The sequence below is a fragment of the Dipodomys spectabilis genome, unplaced genomic scaffold, assembly GCF_019054845.1.
Source record: "Dipodomys spectabilis isolate Male_0828 unplaced genomic scaffold, ASM1905484v1 ptg000125l, whole genome shotgun sequence".
NCBI classification, from domain to species: domain Eukaryota; kingdom Metazoa; phylum Chordata; class Mammalia; order Rodentia; family Heteromyidae; genus Dipodomys; species Dipodomys spectabilis.
In genome coordinates, this window is record NW_024870802.1 from 11,916,089 (window position 1) to 11,943,760 (window position 27,672).

A 27,672-nucleotide genomic window follows, 5' to 3' on the forward strand; every position below is an offset into this window, starting at 1 on the left:
CTTTCAGTGGGAGGAGGGGAGAACAAAACAAAAGAAGAGAGGTGGTGAATGCTTTTTTTATACTTTTTGCTGTTCTGTCATTTAAAACAGAATAGTACTCTTCAGCTATGAAGACATACTATTGTCCCTAGTGCAGTCCAGTTTCTTTTTCAAACAGAGGCTTGGGTAAAATGAGTGTCAATAATTTTTCCATAAGGTTACAGAAATGAACAGTATTTTCCATCTTCCTTTAGATAAGGAAGTTAAAGCTAACAACCAGCAAAACCCCCAAGACATTAAAAATAAAAAGGATTCCAGGAAACAATTCACATCTATCTATATGGATTTCAGCACTAGGGGATGTTCTATGGATGGCATCTCAAACTCTGTGATTCAGACTCCCCCAAATCTTGATATTAGGTCCATTTCTCATTCTGTTCCTATTACTGCTGCAGTTCCAAAGCTATTCAGTAAAAGAAATATCCTTGAAATGTACTGAGGGAGAAACACTAAGTCAGAATGTGCTGGGTTATAGAATTTTGGACATGTAGAAAGGAGAGAAGGAGGAAATGCAGACTAGTAAAGAAAAACCCTGAGAGGAAAGACATAGAGGTATCTTTTAAATTCAAGGATTTTAACTTCATGTTAAAAGAAACTATATTTGAGAATTACTACTATTACAAAATCTAAATGACAGGTGACCAAAATGAAAAAAAAATTCTACATCAATAGATAACTTGGCTAAGCATTTCAGAGAGTATTGTGTAGGATGTGCAAAGGAAAACACTGGCAATTAGATCTTGAGCTGTATAAAGTGAAGTTCTTCCTAATTAAAGTTCTTCACTACTCAAATCTATTCTAAGGCCTTGATGGAAAGGACACCCCTTGTAAGATAGGATAACTACACTAATAAGCATATTTTTTTTTGGCTGCTGCTCTAAGTTTACAAGTAAGGGAGACAAAAATATCTGAAGTTTTTCCTCTATGAGGAAAACTTAACACTTTTTGTCAAGTACAAAAGGATTTCCTGGGGCTGGGAAGGTGGCTCAGCGGTACAGTGTTTGCCTTGCATGCATGAGACCCTGCACTGAAACTGGTGCTGTGGCTCAAGGGGTAGAGCACTAGCCTTGTCCTGGAGAGCTGAGGGACAGTGCCCAGGCCCAGAGTTCAAGCCCCACGGCTGACAAAAGAAAAAAAAAATTGACTTTGTGCTTTTCTCCTGAATTATACAAAGAGACACTTGCATGCTATTAGTAACAACACAAATATGTTTATTAAGCATAATTCTAATTATAAAAATTATATGGCTATCTGTCACATTCTCCAGCAGACAGGGAAAAGAAATGGATCTTGTTTGGCTTGCATCACATGTTCATGTTTAGGCATTAACAGATGGAGGCATCAATCACCTAATTCTTATTAAAGGAACATGACTAGAAGCCAATTAAAAATATAATAATTAGTTCTTCATGCAAAATACAATTATGGTACAATTCCTGAATCTATTGAAACTTCCTACACCATCAGAAGTTTCCAAAGGCAGTCCAATATTTTTAATGGCTGCCATCAAATTGCTCTGATCATTTACTATGTACCTGTAATAAGTTGTTGGAAGTAATTTCACCTAACACTTGAAACAAAACCATTACATTAATGCATTACAGGCATTTTTTTGAAGTAGTTTGGTTTACTAAATGTAGCCAGATGGTGGAGGTTTAGAAGTGTAAATGGCCACAAAGCATTAGACATGATTTAATACCTCATAAGAGTGGTCAGCAAATACACGCTAGGGATCAGTATTAGGCAAAATACACTGGTCTAATCAAGTCCTGTTCAATTCTTAGTGGTATAAACTTGAGATAGTAGCATGTCTCAGTGATTGGGGAGAACACAGTAATAGGTACAGTCAGATTGTCTGTACAAAGAAAACTGCCTGTGGCTAAAACAAAATCCAATGTATTATAAGAGGGCAAAATCTATTCTATTAACAAAAGATACAGGTAAACTTCAGTTTTAAAATGGTTCTAAGATATAAATAAGCATTTCTTTAATTTTCAAGGACAATTTAAATTCCAAGTTTAGGAAAATAAAAATTTTTAAAGGTGTAACGAGCAACTATTAGAAGTCACAGTATGCAGTTTTGAGGAGGCTATTAAATTGGTATCCTTTTTAGCAGATAGTCAGCATGTACTGAAAGTCCCAAAATGTTCTAACTCTTGGGCTGGGGGGAACAGATCTGTGATATAGCAATTGTCTAGTATGTGCAAGGTTCTGCGTTTAATCCCCACGACTGAAGAAAAGACAGAAGAGAGGACTGGGAAAGGAAGGAGAGAGGGGAGGGAGAGAAGAGTAGGTAGGCTGAAGGATTCATACTCTTTAATACAGTAATTTCCCTTCAGGTATTTCTCTCAGTAAGATATTTGCAAGACTAATACATACGACTATCCTCCATGGCATAGTTTATAATAGGAAAAAAAACTCACAAAACTACTTAAAATATTCAATAAAGGGGTTAAATAATATGAGTTTTAAACCACTGGGGGAATATTAAGGGAGCTAAAAAAAAATCTAGATAAAATTTTAAGAAGTTTAAAAAGAGCATACTTAGGAAAAGCATGTTAATATATTTAATGAAAAGACAGGACTGGGAATGTGGCTTAGTGGTAGTGTGCTTGGCTAGCATGCATGAAGCCCTGGTTCCATTCCTCAGTACCACAAAACAGAAAAAGCTGGAAGTGGCACTGTGCCTCAAGTGTTAGATGCTAGCCTTGAGCAAAAGCAACTCAGGAACAATGTCCAGGCCCTGAGCTCAAGCCCCAGGACTGGCAAAAGAAAACACATTAAGAGAATACATTAAGAAAAGGAAGGGGGCGGGGAAGAAAGGAAAAAAGGTTAAAAACATATCATAGCTTTGTAGGGAAATATATATATATATACACACACACACACACACACATATGTATACACATACATCTCTGTGTATATACACACCCATACCTGAACAAAAGGGCTATATGCCAAACTACTAATTAATATTAGTAGTTCTTGGGGTGGGGAACTCTGTCCCTCAGCTCTTCAGCTCAAGGTTAGCACTCTACCACTTGAGCCACAGCGCCACTTCCAGCTTTTTGCTTATGTGGTGCTGAGGAATCGAACCCAGGGCCTCATGCATGCAAGGCAAGTGTTCTACCACTGAGCCACCTTCCCAGCCCCTATTTTTATAGTTTATAATTTGTTTCTTCTAAATTTCCAATAACTTCTATAATCAGGAAACAACAATCAAAAGGGAAAAGATGGGTAAAGGGGGGATATCTTTGTTTTTTAAATTTGATTTTTCTTATACTTTTATGAACAAGGTGCAATTAAAACACTTAATATGTAAAAGTCAAGCTAATAAAGACTTTCATAAGAGGAATATAAGGCTGAAGACCCAATAGCATTACCACTCTAGCAAATTGATTTATAGATACATCTACACATACCTGGCAGAGCAGTTATGAAGTCCCTCTGCAACATAGGTTTAAGGTATGAGTTGATGTGCCCATGTTGGTAATGACACATTTGGGATATAAGATGTTCCACAAATTCCACTTGATCAGACTCTGACCACTGCTCAAAATATTTGACACACAGTTCCTTTTCCTTCTCATAGCTTGCTGAGAGTTTCCGCTGCTTGGGCACAATCATGCTGGAAGTGCCATTGGCAAGTTTTGTCTGTGGAAAGAAGGATTGAAGAAATGCACAATAGTGACTATTAAAAATGAAGGAAATATATGTAATTTTCTGGCCTGATGTATTAAGTTGTGTCTTTATCATTTTGCCCACTCTGTTATTTTCCAGTAACTGGACATTGTGAATCACAATTACATGGAAAGCCTCAGAAATACCAAAGTAATGTACACTGCAGAAAAACTAAACATCCATTTCCAAAAGTTCACAAGAAAGCATTCTTATTCTACACAGATGAAAACTGAAAGCCAAAACCATATTATTATTACTAGTAAGCAAAAAAGCCAATCTGCGGGGCTGGGAAGGTGGCTTAGTGGTAGAGTACTTGCCTTGCATGCCTGAGGCCCTAGGTTCGATTCCTCAGCACCACATAAGCTAAAAGAAAAAAAAAAGCCGGAAGTGGTGCTGTGGCTCAAGTGGTAGAGCGCTAGCCTTGAGCTGAGGGACAGTGCCCAGGCCCAGAGTTCAGGCCCCATGACCGGACCAAAAAAAAAAAAAAAAAAAAAAAGCTAATTTGCTTTGTTTATAGCAATTACTGGATATTTATAAAACTACTTGCTTACAACTTATTTTTAATAGTCAAATAAGTCCTCCATGCAAAGAAGGCCAATGATTATTTTGAGACTATGCCACCTTGGAAAGTAAAGCTTAAATAACTCTTTTTTAAAAATCCACTTTCATAGCCATCAAAATTACAAGCCATAGTTATTAACTGATTCACTCAATAAATATTTACCAAGAATCTACAATGTGTCAAATATTATCCCTGTTGCTAGGAATAACAATGAGCAAAACCAAAAGCCTCTTATCATTTGGATATTCTACTAAAACATAAACAACCTGGGTGCCAATGACTCACACCGGTAATACTAGCTACTCCGGAGGCTAAGATCTGTGGATCCTGGTTTGAAGCCAGTCCAGGCAGGAAAGTCTGTAAGACTCTTCAATAAACTACTCAGAAAAAGCAGGAAGTGGTGCTGTGGTTCAAGTGGAGGCTCAGGGACAGTGCCCAGGATCCTCAGTTCAAGACCCAGGACTGCCCCCCCACCCCCACCCCCCCCCAAGACATAAACAAGTAATTAGCAAATATAATCTAGATAGTGCTATGAAGTGTATGTTATCATGGTAGGCATTCTAAGATGGTCTCCCCAAGATTTCCATCATACATGTGGTTCCCCTCAATCATTCAAACAAACACTAATGTAGGTACTATTGTGGTTAAAGTAAGGGCTTCAAAACAGTTAACTTTATGATAGAATACTAAATATGGCATAGTGGTGTGTGGGCCTGTCCAAGCACGCAAGAGGCTAAGGGAAGTGGGTTGGAAGTTTAAGGCTAGCCTGGGCGATGTATACAGTCTCTAAAACGAAAAAAGAAAAAGAAAAAAGGCTTGTAGGGGGGATGGGGGAGAAGGGGGAGGGTTAGGATTACTTAGGTGGGTCTGACCTAATTACATGAGGTCTTTAAACTAGAGAGGTTTTTTTCCCTCCACACTTCAATGGTGTAGAAGAGGAAGGGGATAGGACATGTGGGTAAGAGGAATATGATCAGATTCTTGGAGCTAAATGACCTGAGAGGATTTAGGAGGTTCCACATAAGAATTAGACTGGCCAACATAGTGATTTAAGACTTGTGATACCCTGAGCAACAAACACAGCTAAGCTGGGCCAGACTTTCTACCTGTAGAACTCAGGGTCTCAGGCTCTCGATTGGCTTTTTGTTCAAGGCTGTAACTCTATCACTTGAGCCACAGCACCACTTCTTGTTTTTTCGTTGTTTAATTTGAGATAAAGTTTCATAATTGTTCTGCCCAGGCTGGCTTCAAACCATGATCTTCAGATTTCAGCCATCCTGAGGATCTAGGATTGCAGGTGTGAGCATGCTTACCTGGCAGTGAGGGGAATTTTGACAGCAGAGGTCCTTGTGTGCCTTGTGTGACTGGAATTGAGTGAACAAGACATAATCCGAGTTGTGTTGTCCAGGTCAATCAGTAATGGTAAATAACTTTTAGAAGTGTCTCCAAACAATTCTAGCTCCTTCTCTACACAAGTGTAGCTCTTCCCACCAGGAATGGACTTTATGGTCTCTCTGCTGACTCTGGGCTTTGACTAATAAGATATGGAGACTAGATCAACCAAGTAACAAAAGTGTGGAGGATGAGAGCAGATAGGGACAATCAGAGGCATGAGATACATGTAAGCATGAAAAGACCTCTGCTGTGAGAACAAACTCAAGGGGACAGGAGTGATCCTAAGGAGGGCAACTAAGAGATTACTTATATTTCAACTTCCCACAAAACACAAAAGAATCTTTTGGACTAGAGAGGCAGCTGTAAGGTAGAGGGAAATAACTGGGATTCAATGTATTTTGAAGGCAGATTCAATTGAATTTGTTGATGGATTGGATAAATTGAGACAATGAACATATCCAAGTTTGAAGTTGGAGGACACTTGGAGAAACAACAGAAATTTCTAATACACTGAAGAAAAATATGCTTTGAAACGTGTTGGATCTTTGGTTATTTGCCTGAGATGACTCCAATCTGGCAGGGAGATCCATGTTACTCTAGAATGCATCTCTGCTTACACATTCAAGTGCAAGATATAGAAAATTTGGATAATCCGCTATTTAAAGGTAGTTTGCCTCTTTTTATCAATATTAAGTTCTATATGCAGACCTTTTTTACAAATGGTACCTGAATACACAGCAGAAATCAGTGTATTTCAAGAATAACATGTAAGTTGGGCCCATGCCTGTAAGCATAGCTGCTAAGGAGGTTGAGATCTGAGGATAGATGCTCGAAACCAGCCTACGCAGGAAAGTCTGTGAGATTCTTATTCCTGATTAACCACCAAAAAGCCAGAAGTGGTAGGGTGCTAGCCTTAAGCAAAACAAAACAACAACAAAACCTCAGGGACATTATCCAGGTGCTGAATTCAAGCCCCAGGACTGGCCAAAAAAAGAACATGTAGTCATCTGTTTATAAGGAAAGAGCTAAAACCAATAAACAACAAGCTGGGATGTGCAGCTGGAGGTTGTCTAGCATAAATGCCCACTGTCTATGAAATAGACTTAAAATGATTGAGAAGAACTTTGTTGAACACAAGCCTTGGGGACTTCAGGGATGCTTTTTGTGTAAGGTATTTGTTTGCATCAGAGCAAAGCAAAACTCGTGAAATGTGGTGTAGTTTAGAGGGCTAACAAATATGTGAGTTTATAAGCTTGACCAAATGCCACTTACTCATCCCAACAACCAAAATCACTTTGTTTTTGTTTATGTATTTTCTCATCTTTTAAAAGGTGGAAATGGACCTGAGTTCTGTGTTAAAATCTTTGCTGGTTAAAGCACAAAAATGCCAATAGCAAGGTAATAAAAATGATTCTGCCTTTTTTTTTTTGGGTCTGGTCGTGGGGCCTGAACTCTGGGCCTGGGCGCTGTCCCTCAGCTCTTCAGCTCAAGGCTAGCACTCTACCACTTGAGCCATGGCACCACTTCCGGCTTTTTTCCCCCTCTGCTTATGTGGTGCTGAGGAATTGAACCCAGGGCCTCATGCATGCAAGGCAAGCGCTCTACCACTGAGCCACCTTCCCAGCCCGATTCTGCTTTTACTCTTAACAAACCAGGTATTTCTATAATCACAGGAAGCTATTCTTTCATCAGTGGCTCTCAGATTAAACTGCCTAAAGACTTAACAAAGTTCTTTATTTTGCTGTAAAAGCTAACCTTCATTCAAGACTTTGGTACCTTTCTTATGATTTCATAAATAAGACAAACGTTTGGACATTAGAAATAAGGAGTAAAATGTAATCCCATGTATTGCCAATTATTCTAGGTGATTTTAGCAACTTTATAGTCACTAACCTTCCAAAAAAAAATAAAGAGTGTCTCCTCATAAAGAAAGAAATATACTTGAGAGCCCTTGTTACTTCAAATAGCTACTTCTAAACACAACCCCATACTGCGCTGTTTTAAAAGCTTTACCTGAGCAATGGAAAGACCTACTTTCAAATTCTATCTCCTCAATTTACCAGTGGTGTGACATAGAATAAATAACTTCATCTTTCAGTGTCTATTTCTCTCATCTATAAAACAGGGGATAATACTAGAATGTAGTTCATTAGATTTTTGTGAAGATCAAAAACAAACAGGAGCCGGGTGCTGGTGGCTCACGCCTGTAATCTTAGCTACTGAGGAGGCTGAGATCTGAGGATCGAGGTTCTAAGCCAGCCTGGGCAGGAATGTCTGTGAGATTCTTATCTCCAATTAATCACCAGAAAACTGGAAGTGGCGCTATGGCTCAAGTGGTAGAGTACTAGCCTTGAGCTGAAGAGCTAAGGGACAGTGCCCAGGCCCAGAGTTCAAGCTGCACTACCCACCAAAAAACAAAAAACAACCCCCCCAAAACAGGAATGTACTGGAGTAGTTAAATGATAGAGCACCTGCTTAGTAAGTGTAAGATGCTGAGTTTAAACTCTAGTACTACAAAATAAAAAAAAACCACAAGAAAGCAAAGAATACTTCCTGAAAAGCACAATTTGCACCCCACCTAGCACACATAGAACTGCTCAATTACTCCCAGGCCTCATGTTAGGGATCTAACCAAGTACCTCTTGCAAGATAGGCAAGCACTCTATCATTGAACTATATTCCAAAACTATAAATCTACCCTCTTAAAAACTTAACTCAAGGCTTCATACTTATTCGGCTGACTTGTTTAGCCAGGCACCCTGTCAGCCCAGCTTTTTGCTTGTTATTTTGGAGATGTAAACACAGTGCCTGGGCCCTATTCCTGAGGTGTTTGTTGTTGTTGTTGTTGTTGTTTTCTTTTGCTTAAGGCTAGCACTTACCAACTTAAGCCACAGGTCCACTTCCAATTTTTTGGTGGGCACGTAGAGATAAAAGTCTCATGGACTTACCTGTCCAAGATGGCTTTAAGCAGAAATCCTCCAGATCCTAGCCTCCTGATTAACTAGGAATATAGGTGAGATATTGGTGATTGGCTTAACACTATTAATAATTTATGACACTGAATTAGGCTTTTCCCCTCTTTTTGCAGCTCTTGTTTCTTCTTACTACATAATAGAAACTTTTCCATTTTTATTTTTATTTAACTATAATATACACAAAAGGGCATAATGTTAAGTGTACAGCTCAATGAATTTTCATAGGTACACATGGCCCATGTAGACAACACCCAAGTAAGATAAGGAACAGATCATCCTAAGTTTCACAGTCCCTTTTCAGATCACTAAATACCTTAAGACTAAACACTGACCCATGCACTGTTGGCTCACATCTATAATCCCAGCTATTCAAGAGGTTGGGATATCTCAGGATTGTGGTTCAAAAGCCAGACCAAGCAAGAAAGTCTCTGAAACTCTTATATCTCATTAACTACCAAAAAGCCAGAGAAAAGCCAGAAGTGAAGCTGTAGTTCAAGTGGCAGAATACTAGCCTCCAGGGGGGGGAAAAAGTATTCATTTCACTTTTGAGACAATCATGCTGACATTAAGGTTGCAACCCTCCTCTATCTTAGCCTCCAAATGTGTGGCACAATACCTTGAGAAGGTATTTTTTAAAACCATGGCCCATAATTTATAGAACAACAAAAATAAACCAAGAAACAATCTGGGAATAAATTTTCCAAATGTATAATACCTGTAAAACTATAAAACATTGTGAGGAAAATTTTAAAGAGATTTAAATGAATGGGGAGATATATTCATAAATTGGATTCAATATTGCTAAATGCTCATTCTTTCCAAATTAATTTAAAATATTAGTATGGTATCAATCAAAGTCTCAGCAGGCAAATTGACATACTGATTCTAAAAATCTGTATAGGAATGTAGAGGGTTTGAGGGGAAAGGGCAACGAGCATGAGTACAGGAAAGGAGGAAGGGTAAGCAAATTCAGGCATTATATTTATTGTACATTATGTAAAAATTGAACTATGTAATTTGAAGGTAGGGATGGGAGGAAGAAAAATGAGGAATGATGGAAGGGGTGGTATTGTTCAAATGCATTCTACTAATACATGCCATGGAATTGTAACCTCTTTATACAACTACTTAATAAAAACTGCAAAGGAATTACATATAGCAAACATGCTCTTGAAAAATAAGTGATAGAAGGCTCACAATACTGAATTTCAAGGTTTGTAATAGTAATCAAGACAGATTAATTTTTGTGAAAGGTCAAAGTATATTACCAAAGGACTAGAACAGAAACTCTAGAAACATTCATATATGACCAGTTGATTTTTTTTTCTTTTTAATGTTTTCTCTCTTCCTCAAGACAGGGTCTCACTCTATAGCCTAGGCTGGCCTGCAACTTACTATGTGCCCCAGGTTAGCTTTGATTTAGGATCATCCTGAGTGCTGGGATTACAGCTGTACACAATCAAACCTGGTTTCAAACCACGACCCTTAGCCCTCAGCCTCCTGAGTAGCTAGAAGTACAGGTGTGAGTCACAACTGCCCAGCAGACAACTGACTTTTGATAAAGATGCTCATGGGGAAAGAGTTGGAAGATGCTGCTTAACATAATTTGTTTAACAGAAATTTTTTGCCACCCCTACATATCTTCACTGCTTTTTGTTGTTGTTGTTGTTCTGGTCCTGGGGCTTAAATTCAAGGCCTGGGAGCTGTCCCTAAGCTTTTTTTTGCTCAAGGCTGGCTTTCTACCATTTAAGCCACAGCTCAGCTTTTTTTCTTTTCTTTCTTTTTTTGGCCAGTCCTGGGGCTTGAACTCAGGACCTGGACACTGTCCCTGAACTTCTTTTGCTCAAAGCTAGCACTCTACCACTTGAGCCACAGTGCCACTTCTGGCTTTTTCTGTCTATGTGGTACTGAGGAATCAAACCCAGGGCGTCATGCATGCTAGGCAAGCACTCTACCACTAAGCCTCAGTCCCAGCCCAGCCTTTTTTTCCCCCCTAAAGTGTGGTGTGGGGAAGGGGGTGAGGGTAGTTAACTGGAGAGACTCCTGGGCTCCTTTGAACTGTAATCCTCAGATTTCAGCCTCCTGAATAGCTAGAACAGCAGTGAGCCACCTGTGCCTGGTTTTCTACTGCTTTTTCTTGTATAGTTAACAATTATCTTGGGATAGAGGGATGGAAGAATGAATGAATGATGGATGGATGGAAGAATGGGAAGGAGTGTAAGAAAATGGGAAAGAGCTGTTAAGTCAGATGATAAGCACACAAAATAAAAAGAGTTAATTATTACTAGGACTTTCTTCCAGCATAGTTCACAAAGGCTAAGGAGTAAACCCCCTCCCTCCAAAACCCAAACAGACAAACAACAAAACCAACCACATGACATGTAGTACTTAGTTTCAAAATGACCAATAATGTCCCTGTAGCTGCTGCCTAAGTCAGGAAGAGAAAGTGCACATTTGTGTATACCAACTGGCCTAATAACTACAACTGTAAAATTAAGAGTGTTGATTTTGCTGTCATGTACAGACTGGAAAATATATCACAGACTGGCTGAACTTCATGATGAAATGACAAATGTTTATAGTTTTCATGAACCCCCTGCTTTGAACAGAAGGAAGAATGGGGTAAATAAAAAAGGACACTGTCTCAGACATAGGACACCATTTGCATCTGCATTGTAAGAACTAGATGAAGGGACTATAACCAGTGAAATACAAATGATTAAAGACATCTAGGGATTCTACTTGGCTTTCAGAAAGGTTCTGGCATGAATATTGTGAAAGGAGAAAGGGGACAGTATGATTAAGGTGATGAATTGCTTCATGAATAAAAGGAGCAAGGGTTGTGCTAGGGATGAAGATGCTCTGAGGAGGGACAGAATAAGAATTCCCATTAAGGCTGGAACTTGGACAGTATCAATTAACCAACTACCACTTACTGAGTGACTACTCTCTATGCTGGACACTTTACCAGATGCTAGGGGGAACTTCAGTGAATAGGTACACAGTTCGTCTTCTCGGGGGAAGTTGGGGTAAAATATCGAAAAAATATGACAATTTCAGAAACTAATATGTATTGTGAAGAAAGAATAATAGTCCAGCCTACTTTAACTGGGACATTCAAGAAATAATGCTGAAGGAGGCAACATTTTAACTGATATCTGTATGAGAAAGGGTCAGTCTTGTAAAGACTTGGTGAAAAAGCCTTCCAGACAGAAGACTGAAGGCTACCTAGATAGTTCAAGTGAAGAGCTGCAAGAAAGCCGATGTAGTTGTTGCAGAGTAAGTAATATGGGACAAAGTGGTAACAAATGAGGCAGCCTTGGGCTAGATCTTCTAAGACTGCTGGACCTTCATAAGGAGTCTGGGTTTCTTCTGAAGTGTAAAAAAGCTTGAGGAGGTTTTTGAAGTCATTACATGTGACATTACCCTATGTGTTTCGTATCAATATCTACACTAGGGCTGGAGGTATGGCTTAAGATGTGGCTGCAGGTAGGTACCAGTGGCTCATGCCTCTAATACTAGTTTCTTAGGAAGCTGAGATCTGAGGATCACAGTTCAAAAGCCAGCCCAGGCAAAAAAGTCTGTGAGATGCTTATCTCCAACTAACCATCAAAAAGCCAGACGTGGAGCTGTGGCTCAAGTGGTAGAGCACTAACCTTGAGCAAAGAAGTTCAGGTCCTAGTTTATGCCCCAGGACCAGCCCAAAACAAAACAAAATAACTTTTTAACTTTCAGTGATCAAGGAGTACTACTTAACTGGGTGCTGTTGGCCTATGACTTTATTCCTAGGTACTTGGGAGACAAATAATAGAATGATCATGGTTTGAGGCCAGGCTGGGCATAAAAATTCTCAAGACCCCTTCTCAACCTATAGCTGGGCTCAGTGGCATGCACTATATGGGAAGATCCAGGTTACCCTAGGCAGAAAAGTCCACCAGACTCTATCTTAAAGGAGGGATGCTAGCCTGACTGTGTGAGTGCTTGCCTAGAAAGCATGAGGCTTTGAGTTAAAACTCCAGTACTGGGAAAACAAAAACAAAGACAAGTATAGTCCTTTACCTTTTGGAGGGTAGGAAAGGGAGTGGGAATACAAATAAAAAGAAATTATGGCTAAACATATAAAATGGGCCATACATTTCAGCAGAAGTAAACATCATATTTCTCAGTGGAATTATTGTATTAATATTTTAACAGCTTCTTCTAAATATGATTACATATTAGGTGAACTCATAAATATGTCAGATCTGATTAGTGAATGTGGAAGACAGGAAGGGGCAGATTTGTCAGCACAGAGAAAGTTCACATTATGAATATGACTAGTTTCTAATAACCAACAAGACAAAGCTTGCAATCATTTCAATTGTGTTAAATAAAATTCACTAAGAAATGAACTCACAATGGCCCAGTACATATATGATTATTTAAGGATGAGACACGGGCTAATCTTTTTTTCTATCATTTTGGTTGTTTCCTAGTTTTTGATCTAGATAAACTGACAGGTTGATTCACAGTTTTAGGTTTCAAAACTGAGACTTGTTTCCTTAGTGTGTTCTCTCATGCAACTTTATAGCTTCCAGGGTGATGGGTTCTTTTGTTCTAACCCAAGAAACTCACAGCAGTTTAATTTACTGCTGCATTACTATAGCTACTAACTACACACACCTCCAAGGCTGGTAAACCCACTGATGTAGACAGTGCCACCTTAAAAGGATTTTTTTGGATGGGTCCTAGTGAAGAAAGAAAAAAAAAAAGGACATAATGTTTAATTATAAGAAATGATTGAAGCAGGCACAGACATACCCCGGGTGCCTCTGCACTGCAGCAAGCTCTAAACTTGTTATCGTTAATGGTTTAAATTTCACTGTGCTAATCATTTCAGGACACAAGCCTTTCTTGATAATCTAATGAATTATTCCAACATCCTTCAGCAAAAAAAAAAAAAAAAAAAAAATCCTCCATGACAGCACTAATTACAAGACGTTTTCCCAGTGCTTATGTAAAATATGACAGAGCAGCAGCTTAGGGAATTGCAGAAAACTGCTTCTAATTTCCACTGAGAAACTGACAAACACCTCTCTTTCATCTCTCCCAGCTCTCAAGTAAGATTTAACTTTCTCATTTAGTTAATTACCGAGTGAGGATCATCATTTCCCCGGATCGGAGCGGCACAGAGCCTTTATCGTGTTAACTTGTGAACTTGATCGATGGCTGCTGCTAAAACTTAATAACTTCACCCCCTGGCAAATTGTAAGATAAATATAATAGGAGAAACTCTGACAGTAAAAACCTGCCAGAAATGAGCGCTGTGTTTATGTTTCTTTGCAGGCAGCAAAAAAACAACCGACAGCTTATTACTGGTTGCGTGTTACTTATATTTAAAAGACTCCAGGCAGTTAACTTTCTGTGTATTGTTAAAACTTTCCTCATGAAATAGTCAAAAAACAGGGGGAAAAGTGCAGCAGACTTGGGGAAGTAAGTGGTGAAAAAACAGAGAGAAGCAATACAAGGGACCAAAGACATTACATAAGATCTTTTAAAATGTCACTGTCATATAAAATATCCAATCAGCATAAATAGGCATAATACCCTCTTAAAAATAATTCTTGCCTTATAAAACAATGCATAAACTAGAAGCAAAGCAAGACAATTTTTGCTCACTCAAATTTTTTCAATGACCATGGGTCTATGCCTCAAGAATTCAATTAACAGCTGAATTCCTACATCTCTTTTCAAAAACCCCTGCAGCTAAAAAACCATTCACTAACTCTACCAGTTAACCCTTTAGTGAAACAAGGAGTTCCTATATCTAGGAACTGAAATAACCTAAGTCTAGAACCTTTTATCTAATCTGACATTCACAAGGCTAAGTCAATCCATTAAAAAAAAAATCTAATTGTGAGCCAGGAATTCTAACATTTAACTGTGGCAGGGTTGGTATTGTGGATAAATCTAGCATGAATTTTTTTTAAACAAAAGTTCACTAAAGATAATACATAAAATGTAAAAAGGAAGCATAATAACACTAGAACTGCTTTTCACCAATACCTGTTCCTCCCACTCCCAAGACTGATCATAGTAATGAAAACAAATCTGTATATACATTGCCAAGACTATCAGACTAACCATACTCATAATATACAAATATTATGGGGAAAATTAAATTTTGGGGGAGGATAAACCCAGAAGAGGTCTTATAGGACCCCAGTTTTGTGATTGTATTTAATATCCATCATGTGCTACACCAGTACCAGTGAACTGAAGCTTAATGCTGGCAGACTAAAGGGTCACCATTTGGAAAGTTGAGAGGATCTGGAAAACTGAACATCAAAAATAGCAAACACCTCAGGAGGCTGAACTGGGAGGATAGCAGTTCAAGGCCAGCTCAGGCAAACAGCCCTCAAGAAACCCATCTCAACAGAAAAAGCTGTGGTGCATGCCTGCTGATGAGCAGCATAAATAGAAAGATCTCAATCCAAGACAGCCCAGGCAAAAAGCAAGACTATTTGAAAAATAACTAAAGTAAAAAGGGTGGAGGTATGGTTCAAGTGGCAGAGCACCTGAGTTCAACTCCCTTTCCTCCACTGAAAAGAAAAAACAACAACAAAAAAGTACTTCAACAAACAAAACCATAGGTGCACAATCACATCCAAAGCTGCTGCTGCTTTTTTTTAGTGGCAGTACGAGGGTTTGAACTCAGAGCCTTGTTGGCTTTCTACATAAGCAGCATGCTAAGCCTGAAAGCTTCTTGAGTGAGAGGAGGTAAAAAGAAGGAAGAGAAGAAGGGATCATAGGTCTTAAAGCCTGAGAAGACGTGTGGGAGTCAAAGTGGAAGCCTTGTGTAACTGCTTAGGAAGGATCTGAGGGGAGAGATCCAGAGTGCCCTCTTATGGGGAGAAGTTGTATACAAAGAGTCTTACCCTATCACATTCAATAGAGAAACACTGATCTGAAAATAACTATTTGATTAAGAATTAGTGTTCAAGGATTGTCACATGTTTTCTCTTGATCTAAAGTAAAATACAGAATAGGTTTAGTTAGAAATTTAGTACCTTTAAAATTTTTGTTTGGCCATTTTGTGCTTAGACTTCCTGAGACAAATAATCATTTGGCTGAATTCCTCCTTATAGAAGTAATCCATGACACATTTTTTTTTTTGTCTTTTTTTGTAAAACATGTCCAACTTTATCTTAGAAACAAATGATCAATTCTTAAAAAAAAAAAAAAAAAAAGACAATAGCCGGGCACCAGGGGCTCACGCCTGTAATCCTAGCTACTCAGGAGGCTGAGATCTGAGGATCCAGGTTCAAAGCCAGCCAGGGCAGGACAGTCCATGAGACTCTTATCTCCAATTAACCACCAGAAAATGGCAAGTGGTGCTGTGGTTCAAGCGGTAGAGCGCTCGCCTTGAGCTGAAGAGCTGAGGGACAGCACCCAAGCCCAAGTTCAAGCCACATGACCTATCAGAAGAAAAAAAAAAGGACAATGGATAAAATGTAACTCACTCTGCTTTGTTTTTACTTTCTTTAAATAAGAGTACGGAGGGTCAAGAGGAGATTCACTGATTTTTGTTTTGTTTTGTTTTTTGGTCCTGGGCTTACTCAGGGCCCTGGCTGCATTTCATCTTTTTCTCTCAAGGTTAGTACTCTACATACCGCCTGAGTCACAGCTCTACTTCTGTCTTTTTTTAGTGGTTAGTTGTAGTAAGGAATGATGGAGGCAGGACTGGTAGAGGAAAACAAAAACACATTTAAAATGCAAAGGGTATGTAGGAAAAATAAGGAGGTGATTTTTTTGGGGGGTGGGTGGGGAGAAGTGGTCCTGGGGCTTGAACTCAAGGCCTGGATGGTGTCCCTGAGCCAATTTGTGCTCAAGGCTAGCCCTCTACCACTTGAGCCAGGTGTCACTTATGGCTTTTCTGAGTTTATTGGAGATAAGAGTCTTATGAGCCAGTGGCTCACACCTATAATCTTGGCTACTCAGAGGAGGCTGAGATCTGAGGATCGTGGTTCAAAGCCAGACTGGGCAAGGAAGTCCATGAAGACTCTTATCTCCAATTAGCCACAAGAAAACCAGAAGTGGCATTGTGACTCAAGTGGTAGAGCACTCCCCTTGAGCTGAAGAGCTCAGGGACAGTGCCCAGGCCCAGAGTTCAAGCTCCATGATTGACCAAAACCAACAAATAAACAAAAAAAGGTTTCATAAACTTTTCTGCCCAGGCTGGTTCAAACCATGATCCTTAGATCTCAGCCTCCAGAGTAGCTAGGATTACAGACGTGAGCCATCAGCACCCTGCTGAGAGTTTTAAATAAATAATTTTTAAAAAATCTCATGTGTGAATTCTTGGATTTTCATGTCTTATGTAAGAAGATCTCAATGACTTAGTAAAACTTGCTCCTGAAGAACTTAACTCAAAGTCTGCCCCCTCTTTGTTTTTGGAGGGGAGGGACAGGATCTCAAGAAGCCAACTCAGCTTTCTAGAAGAAATTCAACTCTTTCCAAATGCTTGTTAATGCATGTTAAATGCAGCAAGAAATAATCCTATGAGGCAGCAGCACAGGCCTCTCTTAGCTGCAGTGAATGAAGTAAATGACTTGTAACTTCTGGAAGTCTTGGTTATCTGCAGGTAAAACTTTAATAACCCTTGGAGCATCAAGGGACTAAAGACATTTCTCTCTGGAATACTTTGGTAATTGTTTTCTTAATTTATCCCGGAAAAGCTTAGTTTGGATGTAGCATCTGTTTTTTTTTCTTTTTTAGCAGAGGTGATCAAAATAACTTGCTTAGATTCATATAAATTAGCAGAGTTCAGACTAAGTTTCAAAATGCCATTGTTATATAAGCTGTAGTTTTCCTAAAATGAAATTCTGGCTCTTTTTCTTTTTAATGACAATGTAGCTAACTCAAGAGTCAGAGTAAACAAAGAAGACCAGGACTGTTTTGCATAAATGGAGAAACACATTTTCTTTTTCTTTTTTTTTTTTGCAGGGGGGGGGGGGGGGGTCCGGTCCTGGAGCCTGAACTCTGGGCCTGGGCGCTGTCCCTCAGCTCTTCAGCAAAAGGCTAGCGCTCTACCACTTGAGCCACAGCGCCACTTCTGGCTTTTTTCTTTTTGCTTATGTGGTGCTGAGGAATGGAACCGAGGGCCTCAGGCATGCAAGGCAAGCACTCTACCACTGAGCCACCTTCCCAGCCCGGAGAAACACATTTTCTATAACCAAAAGAGGGTTACTTTAGCATCAAGACCACAAATATCACACTTAAGCCAGCCCAAATGAACCTTTGGAGCTAGAGGCAAGGCTCAAAAAGAAGAGTGTCAGCCAAACAAGCTGAGCAAGCATGAGGCCCTGAACTGAATTCAAGCCCCAGAACTGGTGGGGGTGAGGGGCGCAAACAAAAATATACCTGTAAGGTCCGCTCCTGGATGGCTAGCAGACTCCACCCTCCTCGCAGCAAAGTCTCCACCCAGTACCTGCGTTACCTAGGCAACTGGGACACCTGGAAGAGGTCACATCTGCATCCGCTGAGGTCACATCTGAATTTGATGTGGCCACACCTTTCCCCGCCCATACCCTAGATAAGGGCTAGCCCAGCCCAGACTCTCTCTTTCTCTTTCTGTTCGTTTCTAGCTCTCTTGCTCTTCTTTTCTAGCTCTTGCTCTTGCTCTTCTTTTCTAGCTCTGTCTGCTCTCTCTCTGCTCTAGCTCTTTCCTCTCTCTTTCCCAGCCACGTGGAGTGCCAACCTTGCCTGGTCCCAGCAGGTCTACTGAATAAACCTACCCCTTACCTGAATACCACGTGCGTGGTGCTGTTCTTACTCGGCTACCTCTTTTTAAAAACCTAACATAAATGGTGCCGTGACTCGGATAAAGGCTGAAAGTCAGGATAGCTGGGATTTCTCTGTTTTTTTCCTCTTTTTTCTCTTTTTGTTCTTCCCTTTTTGCTCTGAGGAATACCCACAGTTCTGACGGCCTTTTGCGAACCAGTCTGTCTGCGGCGGAATCAGCGCATCGATACCATTGCTGCCTTCACATTCACGTCCACACCACTTCTCTACTCTGGTGAGTGAAACTACTCTACGGCTCTCTGTTACTCAGTCTCTGTCCAGACGTGGCGCCACGCCAGAGAGCTCCTACGGCCTTTAGCTGAAAGGCCGGTCACCTCTGCAGCCGAGGACGCTTGGCTTTGGGGGCTTGGCCATTTCTCTCTAGACGGCTCTGGGGGAAGTCGGGACGCCGCTTCTGCCTGGTCAGCTCTCCTTCACTCACCAGACTGAGTCTCCTACTCATTTAATGGGGTGCTATGAATCACGCCTGAGCCGTGAAACCCCTTTGAAATGTCTCCTGCACTCCCTGGAAAGCCAGAGAGCCTCATTTTTATGCCATTCTCAGAAGTACAGTTTTTGCTACTGCAATGGTAAATGATCAGAAGTCTGTTTACTTTCGGGCTCTCTTTGCTCTCTCTCTGCCATTCATGTCCAACTTTCCCTATCTCTCCCTTTCTCTTTTCTACATTTTGGCTTGTGCCCTGAAGAGTGCGACGCAGGCTGGGTCCCAGGGACCCCCCTCTAGGTTCCCTCTCAAAGGCTAGCCAATGTAGGCTTGATCTATTTGTTCAGGCTTTCTTTGCATTTTTTCAGAAATTCGCCATCTTGAATTCGCCATCTTGGCCACGTGGTAGGTTAAGGGTTTGGCTCCATCTGACCCTTAACCTTCCACTAAGTTTACTACTCCATCTATTCTAAGGTGCCTTGCTAACAAGTTGCTCTTTTCACAGGCCCTGGTAACGGAGGCCCAACCATCTGATATGCTTTGTTAGCAAAGATGTCTAAATGTTGTCGAAATTTTAGGTTTTGAGTTTTGCCTTTTTTGTTTTGTGTTGTATATTCTACTACTGACTACATGGTTCTAAAATACTGGGCATATCTATGCTAAAATTCTCATCACATCTAATGAGTTTTGTTATTTCAGAATATTTGTTGGTCAATTCTTGATAAGAACCAGGTAAGCTCTACTTATTCTACTTGATCTCCTTGTTGCTTTAATTGGAAATAATAAAGGGCTTTTGTGGCAAAGATTTTGGTTCAAAGCCAGTCCAGGCTGAAAAATCCCTAAGACTCCATCTCCCAACTAACCTGCAAAGAGCCAGGCTGGAAGCATGGCTCAAGACTCTTATCTCTAACCAGCCAAATACTGGAAGTGCTATTGTAACTCAATGTGGTAGAGCACTAGCCTTGAGCAGAAGTGCTCAGGGACAGTGCCCAGGCCTTGAGTTCAAACCTCCTTAAATAATAGTGGTACTATAACTCAAAGTGGTTCAGTGCTAGCCTTGAGCAGAAGTGCTCAGGGACAGTGCCCAGGCCTTGAGTTCAAATCTTGAATACCAACTGGGACAAGCCATCCCAGCAACGAGTACCTAGACTCAGCCAGTCTGGGGAACAAGGGAACATGGAGAAGAGTAAGAGGAGATAATGTCACATCAGCTACTTTGTGCCTGCCATTTCAAAATTAACCAGAGCCGGGAGGTCAGTGGAAGTAAGAAGCCTACCCAGCTAATGTCTATACCTGTGTACCTATTAACTGAACAGGAATTTATATTCTTGCCTTTGTCACCTGACTTCTCTACCTAGTAGCCAGATGTCAGAAGTAGCTAGGGACATTTCTAACAACATTTTCAGCCCAAGTCCTTCCTCTTGCCATTTATTTGCTCTCTAGTATTTTTTTCCAGCCCCTCAATGCTCATGAGACTTCTCCAGACTTCACCTAAGGACTCACGCCACCAAGGGACAGCTGCTGCTCACTGCCTTCTCTGGGAGGAGACTAAATTCCAGCCTTTTACCCCTATTGTCGACGCCCCTTGTCAGCAGGAAGTAGCCAGAGAGAATCCTCGCCCTATTTCATGATTATTAAAAGGCTGGAATGTAAGGTCCGCTCCTGGATGGCTAGCAGACTCCACCCTCCTCGCAGCAAAGTCTCCACCCAGTACCTGCGTTACCTAGGCAACTGGGACACCTGGAAGAGGTCACATCTGCATCCGCTGAGGTCACATCTGAATTTGATGTGGCCACACCTTTCCCCGCCCATACCCTAGATAAGGGCTAGCCCAGCCCAGACTCTCTCTTTCTCTTTCTGTTCGTTTCTAGCTCTCTTGCTCTTCTTTTCTAGCTCTTGCTCTTGCTCTTCTTTTCTAGCTCTGTCTGCTCTCTCTCTGCTCTAGCTCTTTCCTCTCTCTTTCCCAGCCACGTGGAGTGCCAACCTTGCCTGGTCCCAGCAGGTCTACTGAATAAACCTACCCCTTACCTGAATACCACGTGCGTGGTGCTGTTCTTACTCGGCTACCTCTTTTTAAAAACCTAACAATACCAACTCACCAAATGTCTCCTTGAAGTTTGTTAATGTAAGATATTGTAACAAAACCACCATCATTGGACACCAGTGGCTCATGCTTATCATCCTAGCTACTCAGGAGGCTGAGATTTGAGGTTGAGGTTGAAAACCAGCCCAGGGAGAAAAAGTCCATGAGACTCTTATCTCCAACTAATCACCAAAAACCGGAAGAGGAACTGTGGCTCTCAAGTGATAGTGTGTCAGTCTTGAGCAAAAAAGCCAGGCCAAGTTCAAGCTAAGTTCAGGAACATACACAAAGAGAAACACATCCTGCCCCCCTGAAAAAGTCCCAGCCACCATTATGATTATCCCAGCATTTCCACTTACTTGGTGTGCCTCAAATTCATTATCTGTAAAATGCTGATATTTATAATACTTAGCTAGAAGTATAAATGTTAGGATAAACATGCTTCATATAAATGCACTAAAAAGAGTACCTGATACACATAAGAGCATAGGGTGCCACTATGATTTTTAATAGGATACATTCCCCACATAGTTGCTGGTTATAATCAGCTTAATACTTTATTTTCATAATAATTTTATGTTTAAACCTTTGCTTCCAAACTAGATCTTAAGCCATGGAGAGCTATATAAACATAGCAGCAGCTCAAAAATATCCAGTAAACTGAAATTTTAATCCAAACAAAGCTAAGGCGTAGATATTGCTTGGGGAGGACATATTATGAATGGGGTAAAAACATACTATGAAATTTGCCACTATCAATGTATTGATCTATTACGAATAGGTAAATCTGACAATCTATAACCCATTTGTTAATAAGACTGTTTTTCATCTAATACAATATTTAGTATATTATTTTGCAAAAATAATTTTATTTGCATACATTACTTGTACAATGTTAATATTTTCACCCATGTATACAATATATTCTTATCAATCTCACCTCCTCTATCACTCTCCCTTAGCCCAGTCTCCCTTTTTAAAAACAACTTCAACAGGCTTAGCCGCTCTATTTTCATACTCGCTAATGAACACTTCACCCATATTCATCCTTATTCACACTGTTAGCCCTCCTTCCTGTTGTTACCTACTCCCCAAAAGAAACTGCAACAACCAGTAGTTTTTTGGTAGTGCTGGGTTTGAACTCAAGAACTATGTTTCCAAGAATTCTACCACATGAGTCATGCTCTCAGCCTTTTTTGCTTTAGTTTTATCAAGAGAGGATCTTGTGCTATGGGCATCAGACCAACAATCCTACCTTTGCCTCCTACTTTGATTCTTTTTTTTTTTTTTTTGTCGGTCGTGGGGCTTGAACTCTGGGCCTGGGCACTGTCCCTCAGCTCTTCAGCTCAAGGCTAGTGCTCTACCACCTGAGCTATAGCACCACTTCTGGTTTTCTGGTGGTTTATTCGAGATAAGAGTTTCACAGTCTTTCCTGCCTGGGCTGGCTTTGAACTGTGATCCTTGGATCTCAGCCTCCTGAGTAGCTAGGATTACAGGAGTGAGCCACCGGCGCGGCGCCCGGCCCTATTTTGATTCTTAAATTTTTTTTTTTTATTCTTAATAATCCCATATACTCAGGAGGTAGAGACTGGGAGGATTACAGTTTAAGGCCAGGCCTGGACATGGTGGCATATGTCTGTATTCCACGCTGGGCAAGAGGTATAGGTAGGGAACATCATGGGTCCCAAGGTTGAACCCAGATCCTATATTAATAAAATGAAAGCATAAACAAATTAATACATAGGATAGGGGTGTGTGGTTCAAATGGTAGAGATCCTGCCTAGAAAGCAGAAGGCCCTGAGTTCAAACCCTAGTAGGTTTGCCTCTACAAAAAGTAAAATTAAACTTCCATAAGGAATGAGGATACTAGGTGAATATTCCCATGAAATAACTGGATAAGACAGAAAAGAGCAAAAGGAAATCTCGAAATATTTTTTGCAATCTGGATTAAAAGACTTTTGCACACTGATTCTGTTTCCATAATTTTCAATCTTTCAAAACTACTGCCAAAACACATTTCCTTAACACCTAAAGTTAGTGAAGGAAGAACAGTAAAGAAACTATCCAGAATGCTAACTATACCCTCACTGCATTATTCTAATTTTAAAAAATCTACCAGAGAGCTAAGATCCTGTAAGACAAAGAATATGCTTCACTTTCTTCTGACCTCCTACTTTTAGTAATGAGCAAAGCAAAGCTAGGCCAGAAATCAGACTAAAATTCTAGCTGCCAGGAAAACCCACCCTAAGTTTATTACTCTGAGTAACAAGGGTAGGATTGAATGGAATACACTGTAAACATGGGTGTGTGGAAATATAACAATGACATCTCCCAAGGTATAATTAATATAATCTAATCTAAAAACAACAACAACAACAAAAAAACACAACAAAACTGGTCAGCCAAGCACCGATGGCTCAAGCCTGTAATCCCTAGCTACACAGGAGGCTGAGATCTGAGGATCAAGGTTCAAAGCCAGCCCAGGCAGGAAAGTCTGTGATACTTTTACCTCCAAATAACCACCAGAAAAATGGCTCAAGTGGCAGAGTGCTAGCCTTGAGCTGAAGAGCTCAGAGACAGTGTCCAGGCTGTTCAAGCCCTGTGACTGACAAACAAAAAACCTGGCAAAACAAAACCTGTTCCTTAGTTGTTAGACGATTATTTACATTCTCCCTACATGTGTGTGCGCGTGTATGCAGGCATGCATGCCCAAGTGCACACAGCAATTCTGGGGCTTGAACTCAGGGCCTGGGCACTATCTCTGAGCTTCTTTTGCTCAAGGCTAGTACTCTACCACTTCAGCCACAGTTCTACTTTTTGCTTTTTTGGTAGTTAATTGGGGATAAGAGTATCACACACTTTCCTAACTGAGCTGGCTTTCAACTACAATCCTCAGATCTCAGAAGGCATGAGTCACCAGTGCTAGGCAATTCACTCAGCTTTAAAAAAATTGGTTTTAGGGGCTGGGAAGGTGGCTCAGTGGTAGAGTGCTTGCCTTGCATGCATGAGGCCCTGAGTTCGATTCCTCAGCACCACATAAGCAAAAAGAAAAAAGCCGGGTAGAGCGCTAGCCTTGAGCTGAAGAGCTGAGGGACAGCGCCCAGGCCAAGAGTTCAGGCCTCACGACCGGACCCAAAACATAACAAAACAAAACAGAAAAAACAAAAACAAAAAAATTGGTTTTAGGCTGGGACTGTGGCTTAGTGGTAGAGTGCTTGTCTAGCATGCAAGAAGCCCTGGGTTCAATTCCTCAGTACCACATAAACAGAAAAAACTGCAAGTGGTGCTGTGGCTCAAGTAGTAGAGAGCTAGCCTTGAGCAAAAGAAGCTCAGGGGCAGTTACTAGGCCCTGAGTTCAAGCTCTAGCACTGGCCACAAAATAAATAAATATAACAAAAATTGGTTTTAATAGAGGTATCTCTGAATGTTTTACATGGGCCATCCTTGACTATTATAAACCTCTCAATCTCAGTCTCCTGAGTAGCTGAGAAGCCACCAGTGCCTGGCTTCAACTGGTCTTATTTAGGGCTACATGAAGAGTCTATAAACATTTACATTAAAAAACCTATTAGTCTTCCTGACAAGTTCCAAGCTAGCCCAGGCTACATAGGAGGAAGGTAGGAAGGGAAGAAAAGAGGGAAGTAGAGAGGGAAGGAAAGGAAGAAGGGAGGGAAGGCAAGTGGGAATCAAAGTGACTATATATTCAAGATGGATTTTACCCACTATAATAAGCACAGGACTGCCTTTTTTTTTTATTGTGAAAATACTGTATAGAGGGGTTACAATTACATGGGCAAGATCTTCCTTGTAATTTTTAAGAATTATTTCATTGAAAGTTACAAGAATTTCTGGCATGACCTTCTATATGGTGATAGCATTTTTTTTTTATAGTGAGCAATCTAATATACCTGTACTCACTCTACGCAAGGAAGACTAAAGAGGTGGGCTGACAGTAGAATGAACATGAATTAGGACAGTGAAAAATGGGGGCTAGGGAAAGACAAGGACTTAAGACACTTAGAGTCTTAACAAAAACATCAAGGAGTCAGAGCAGTATTTGTGGAAGAAGTAACAGTTTCCATATGTAACTCAGGCGGGCCTCCAACTCACAATCTTCTTATCAAAGCCTCTGGAAGGCTAGAATTATAGGCACGAAATCCCATAGCTAGTGTGGTACTGAAACAATGTATATCAACAACTGAGTAGTTGTATTAGAACCTACCTATCAAAAAAATGGAGCATTATTTTTGGCTTGTTGTTTGCTTTTTTTCAGTAGATAAGGACTATATAGCATAGGGTGGCCTAGAATTCAATGTAGCCAAGGCTAACCTCCAACTTGTGATTCTCCTGCTTCCGACTCCCAAGTTGTGCGATTACAGGTAGTATATCTAGCAAAACTGAAGTTTTAATGGAAACTTCCTATCAATTTCCCAGGAAAGGGAATGAGTTGTAACACTTTTTTTTTGTCTGTCACGGGGCTTGAACTCTGGGCCTGGGCACTGTCCCTCAGCTCTCTAGCTCACGGCTAGTGCTCTACCAGTTGAGCCACAGCACCACTTCTGGTTTTCTGGTGGTTTATTGGAGATAAGTCTCAGGGACTTACTTTCCTGCCTGGGCTGGCTTTGAACCGGGATCCTCAGCTCTCAGCCTCCTGAGTAGCTAGGATTATAAGCTTGAGCACTGGTACTCAGCTGAGTTGTAATGCTTTTACAATATGCTAACTTAAATGAGATTAAAGACAGAACTGAGAAAAAAGAAAATTTAAGATGTGTTTTAGACGGTAAAAAGTAGTTTCACAGAACCAAGGGTCAAAGTGGACAAAATCAGTGGAAACCACAAATTTAAGTAGTGTGTGTGTGATTTTCTCTCTTCCTTCAAGCAGATTTATGTATATTTCAACACATTTAAGGATATCTAGTGAGAGCTTTCCATGTATAAACACTATACTAGACAATGCAAAGGTTATATAGAAGGGAAATACTGACAAACTGATTCTAAATATTTACAAGGAAATGTAAAATAGCCAAGAACCCAGGTAATTGTAAAGAATAACAAAGCTGCCGGGTGCTGGTGGCTCACGCCTGTAATCCTAGCTACTCAGGAGGCTGAGATCTGAGGATCGCGGTTCAAAGCCAGCCCGGGCAGGAGAGACCGTGAGACTCCTATCTCCAATAAACCACCAGAAAACCGGAAGTGGCGCTGTAGCTCAAGCGGTAGAGCGCTCGCCTTGAGCTGAAGAGCTGAGGGACAGCGTCCAGGCCCAGAGTTCAAGCCCCACAGCCGACCAAAAAAAAAAGAATAACAAAGCTGTAGGATTTACCAGAGCTCAAGATTTTGATAAAAAGTTCCATGTATACAGGGTCACATAATTTATGGCAAAGGAAACAATTTCATAGAATCGGAAAAACATACTTCAATAAGTGGTGCTAATATCAAGTAGATATTACACTGAAAAAAGATCATATTTATCTCCCTTATACTACACAACAATTAAATGGACTTTAGATTTATAAATAAAAGGCAAAACAATAAAGATGTAAAAAAAAAAAAAAGGAATCTCATGACTTTGTACCCCAAATTTATTTTTATGATCAGTCATGGTGCTTGAACTCTGGGCCTGGGCACTGTCCCTCAGCTCTTCAGTTCAAGGCTAGCACCCTACCACTTGAGCCACAGCACAACTTCCAGATTTTTCTGCTTATGTGGTGCTGAGGGAGTGAACCCAAGGCCTCATGCATGCAAGGCAAGCACTCTACCACTGAGCCAATTTGCCAGCTCCCAAAATTTATTTTTAAAATTCCTTTAAATCCTTAATAAAGATATAAAACTCAAAACAAAAAAGATCAAAATGTGACTTTACAGTTAAACACCCAGCCAATATAAACAAAGATACCTGAGACCTTAGTATTCATGCATTGTATTCATAAACCCTACATATAACTACTTATTTTTTAATTTTTAATTTTGTTTTTTTGACCAGTCCTCAGGCTTGAACTCAGGGCCTGGGCACTGTCCCAGAGCTTCTTTTGCTCAAGGCTAGTGTTCTACAACTTGAGCCACAGCACTACTTCCAGGTTTTTCTGTTTATGTGGCACTGAGGAATCAAACCCAGGGCTCCATGCATGCTAGGCAAGCACTCTACCACTGAGCTACATTCCCAGTTCTCCACACAACTATTTAAAGATAATTTTAAAAATAAAACAGATTTAAAAAATGAAAATGCTAAAAAAAAAATGAAAATGCTAAAAAAAAAATGAAAATGCTTTAGGTAAACACACAAAGATATCTGACTTTAAATAGATATAACAACAGTATAGATATACTTAATGTTACTGAACTGTATCCTTAGAAATGGTCAGATGGGCTAAAAAAGCTCAAGAACAGTACTCAGGCCCTAAGGTCAGGTCCTAGGACCAGGAAGGAAGGAAGGAGGGAGGGAAGGACAGAGGGAAGGAGAGAAGGAAGGGAGAGAAAGAGAGAGAGAGGGAGGGAGGGAGAGAAAGAAAGAAGGAAAGAAGGAAAGAAAGGGAGGGAGAAAGAAAGAAAGGAAGGAAGGAAGGAAGGAAGGAAGGAAGGAAGGAAGGAAGGAAGGAAGGAAGGAAGGAAGGAAGGAAGGAGGAAATACAAACAACACCAAGCCAAATCCTATAGTATGATATGCAATACTTGT

General features: G+C 40.5%; 1 protein-coding gene across 7 annotated transcripts in view; it reads right to left on the reverse strand.

Moving 5' to 3' along the window:
- Btrc (beta-transducin repeat containing E3 ubiquitin protein ligase) overlaps nucleotides 1-27,672 on the reverse strand; it is a 165,522-nt gene that overhangs the window by 22,083 nt on the left and 115,767 nt on the right. For 6 of the 7 annotated variants that reach the window (XM_042689282.1, XM_042689284.1, XM_042689283.1 and 3 more), the window contains one exon: nucleotides 3,462-3,693. In XM_042689282.1, coding sequence (XP_042545216.1) covers nucleotides 3,462-3,693 — 232 coding nt within the window. Of the gene's footprint in view, nucleotides 1-3,461; nucleotides 3,694-22,386; nucleotides 22,389-24,371; nucleotides 24,378-27,672 lie in introns of those variants that run through there. The other variant, XM_042689285.1, reaches the window with a different exon arrangement.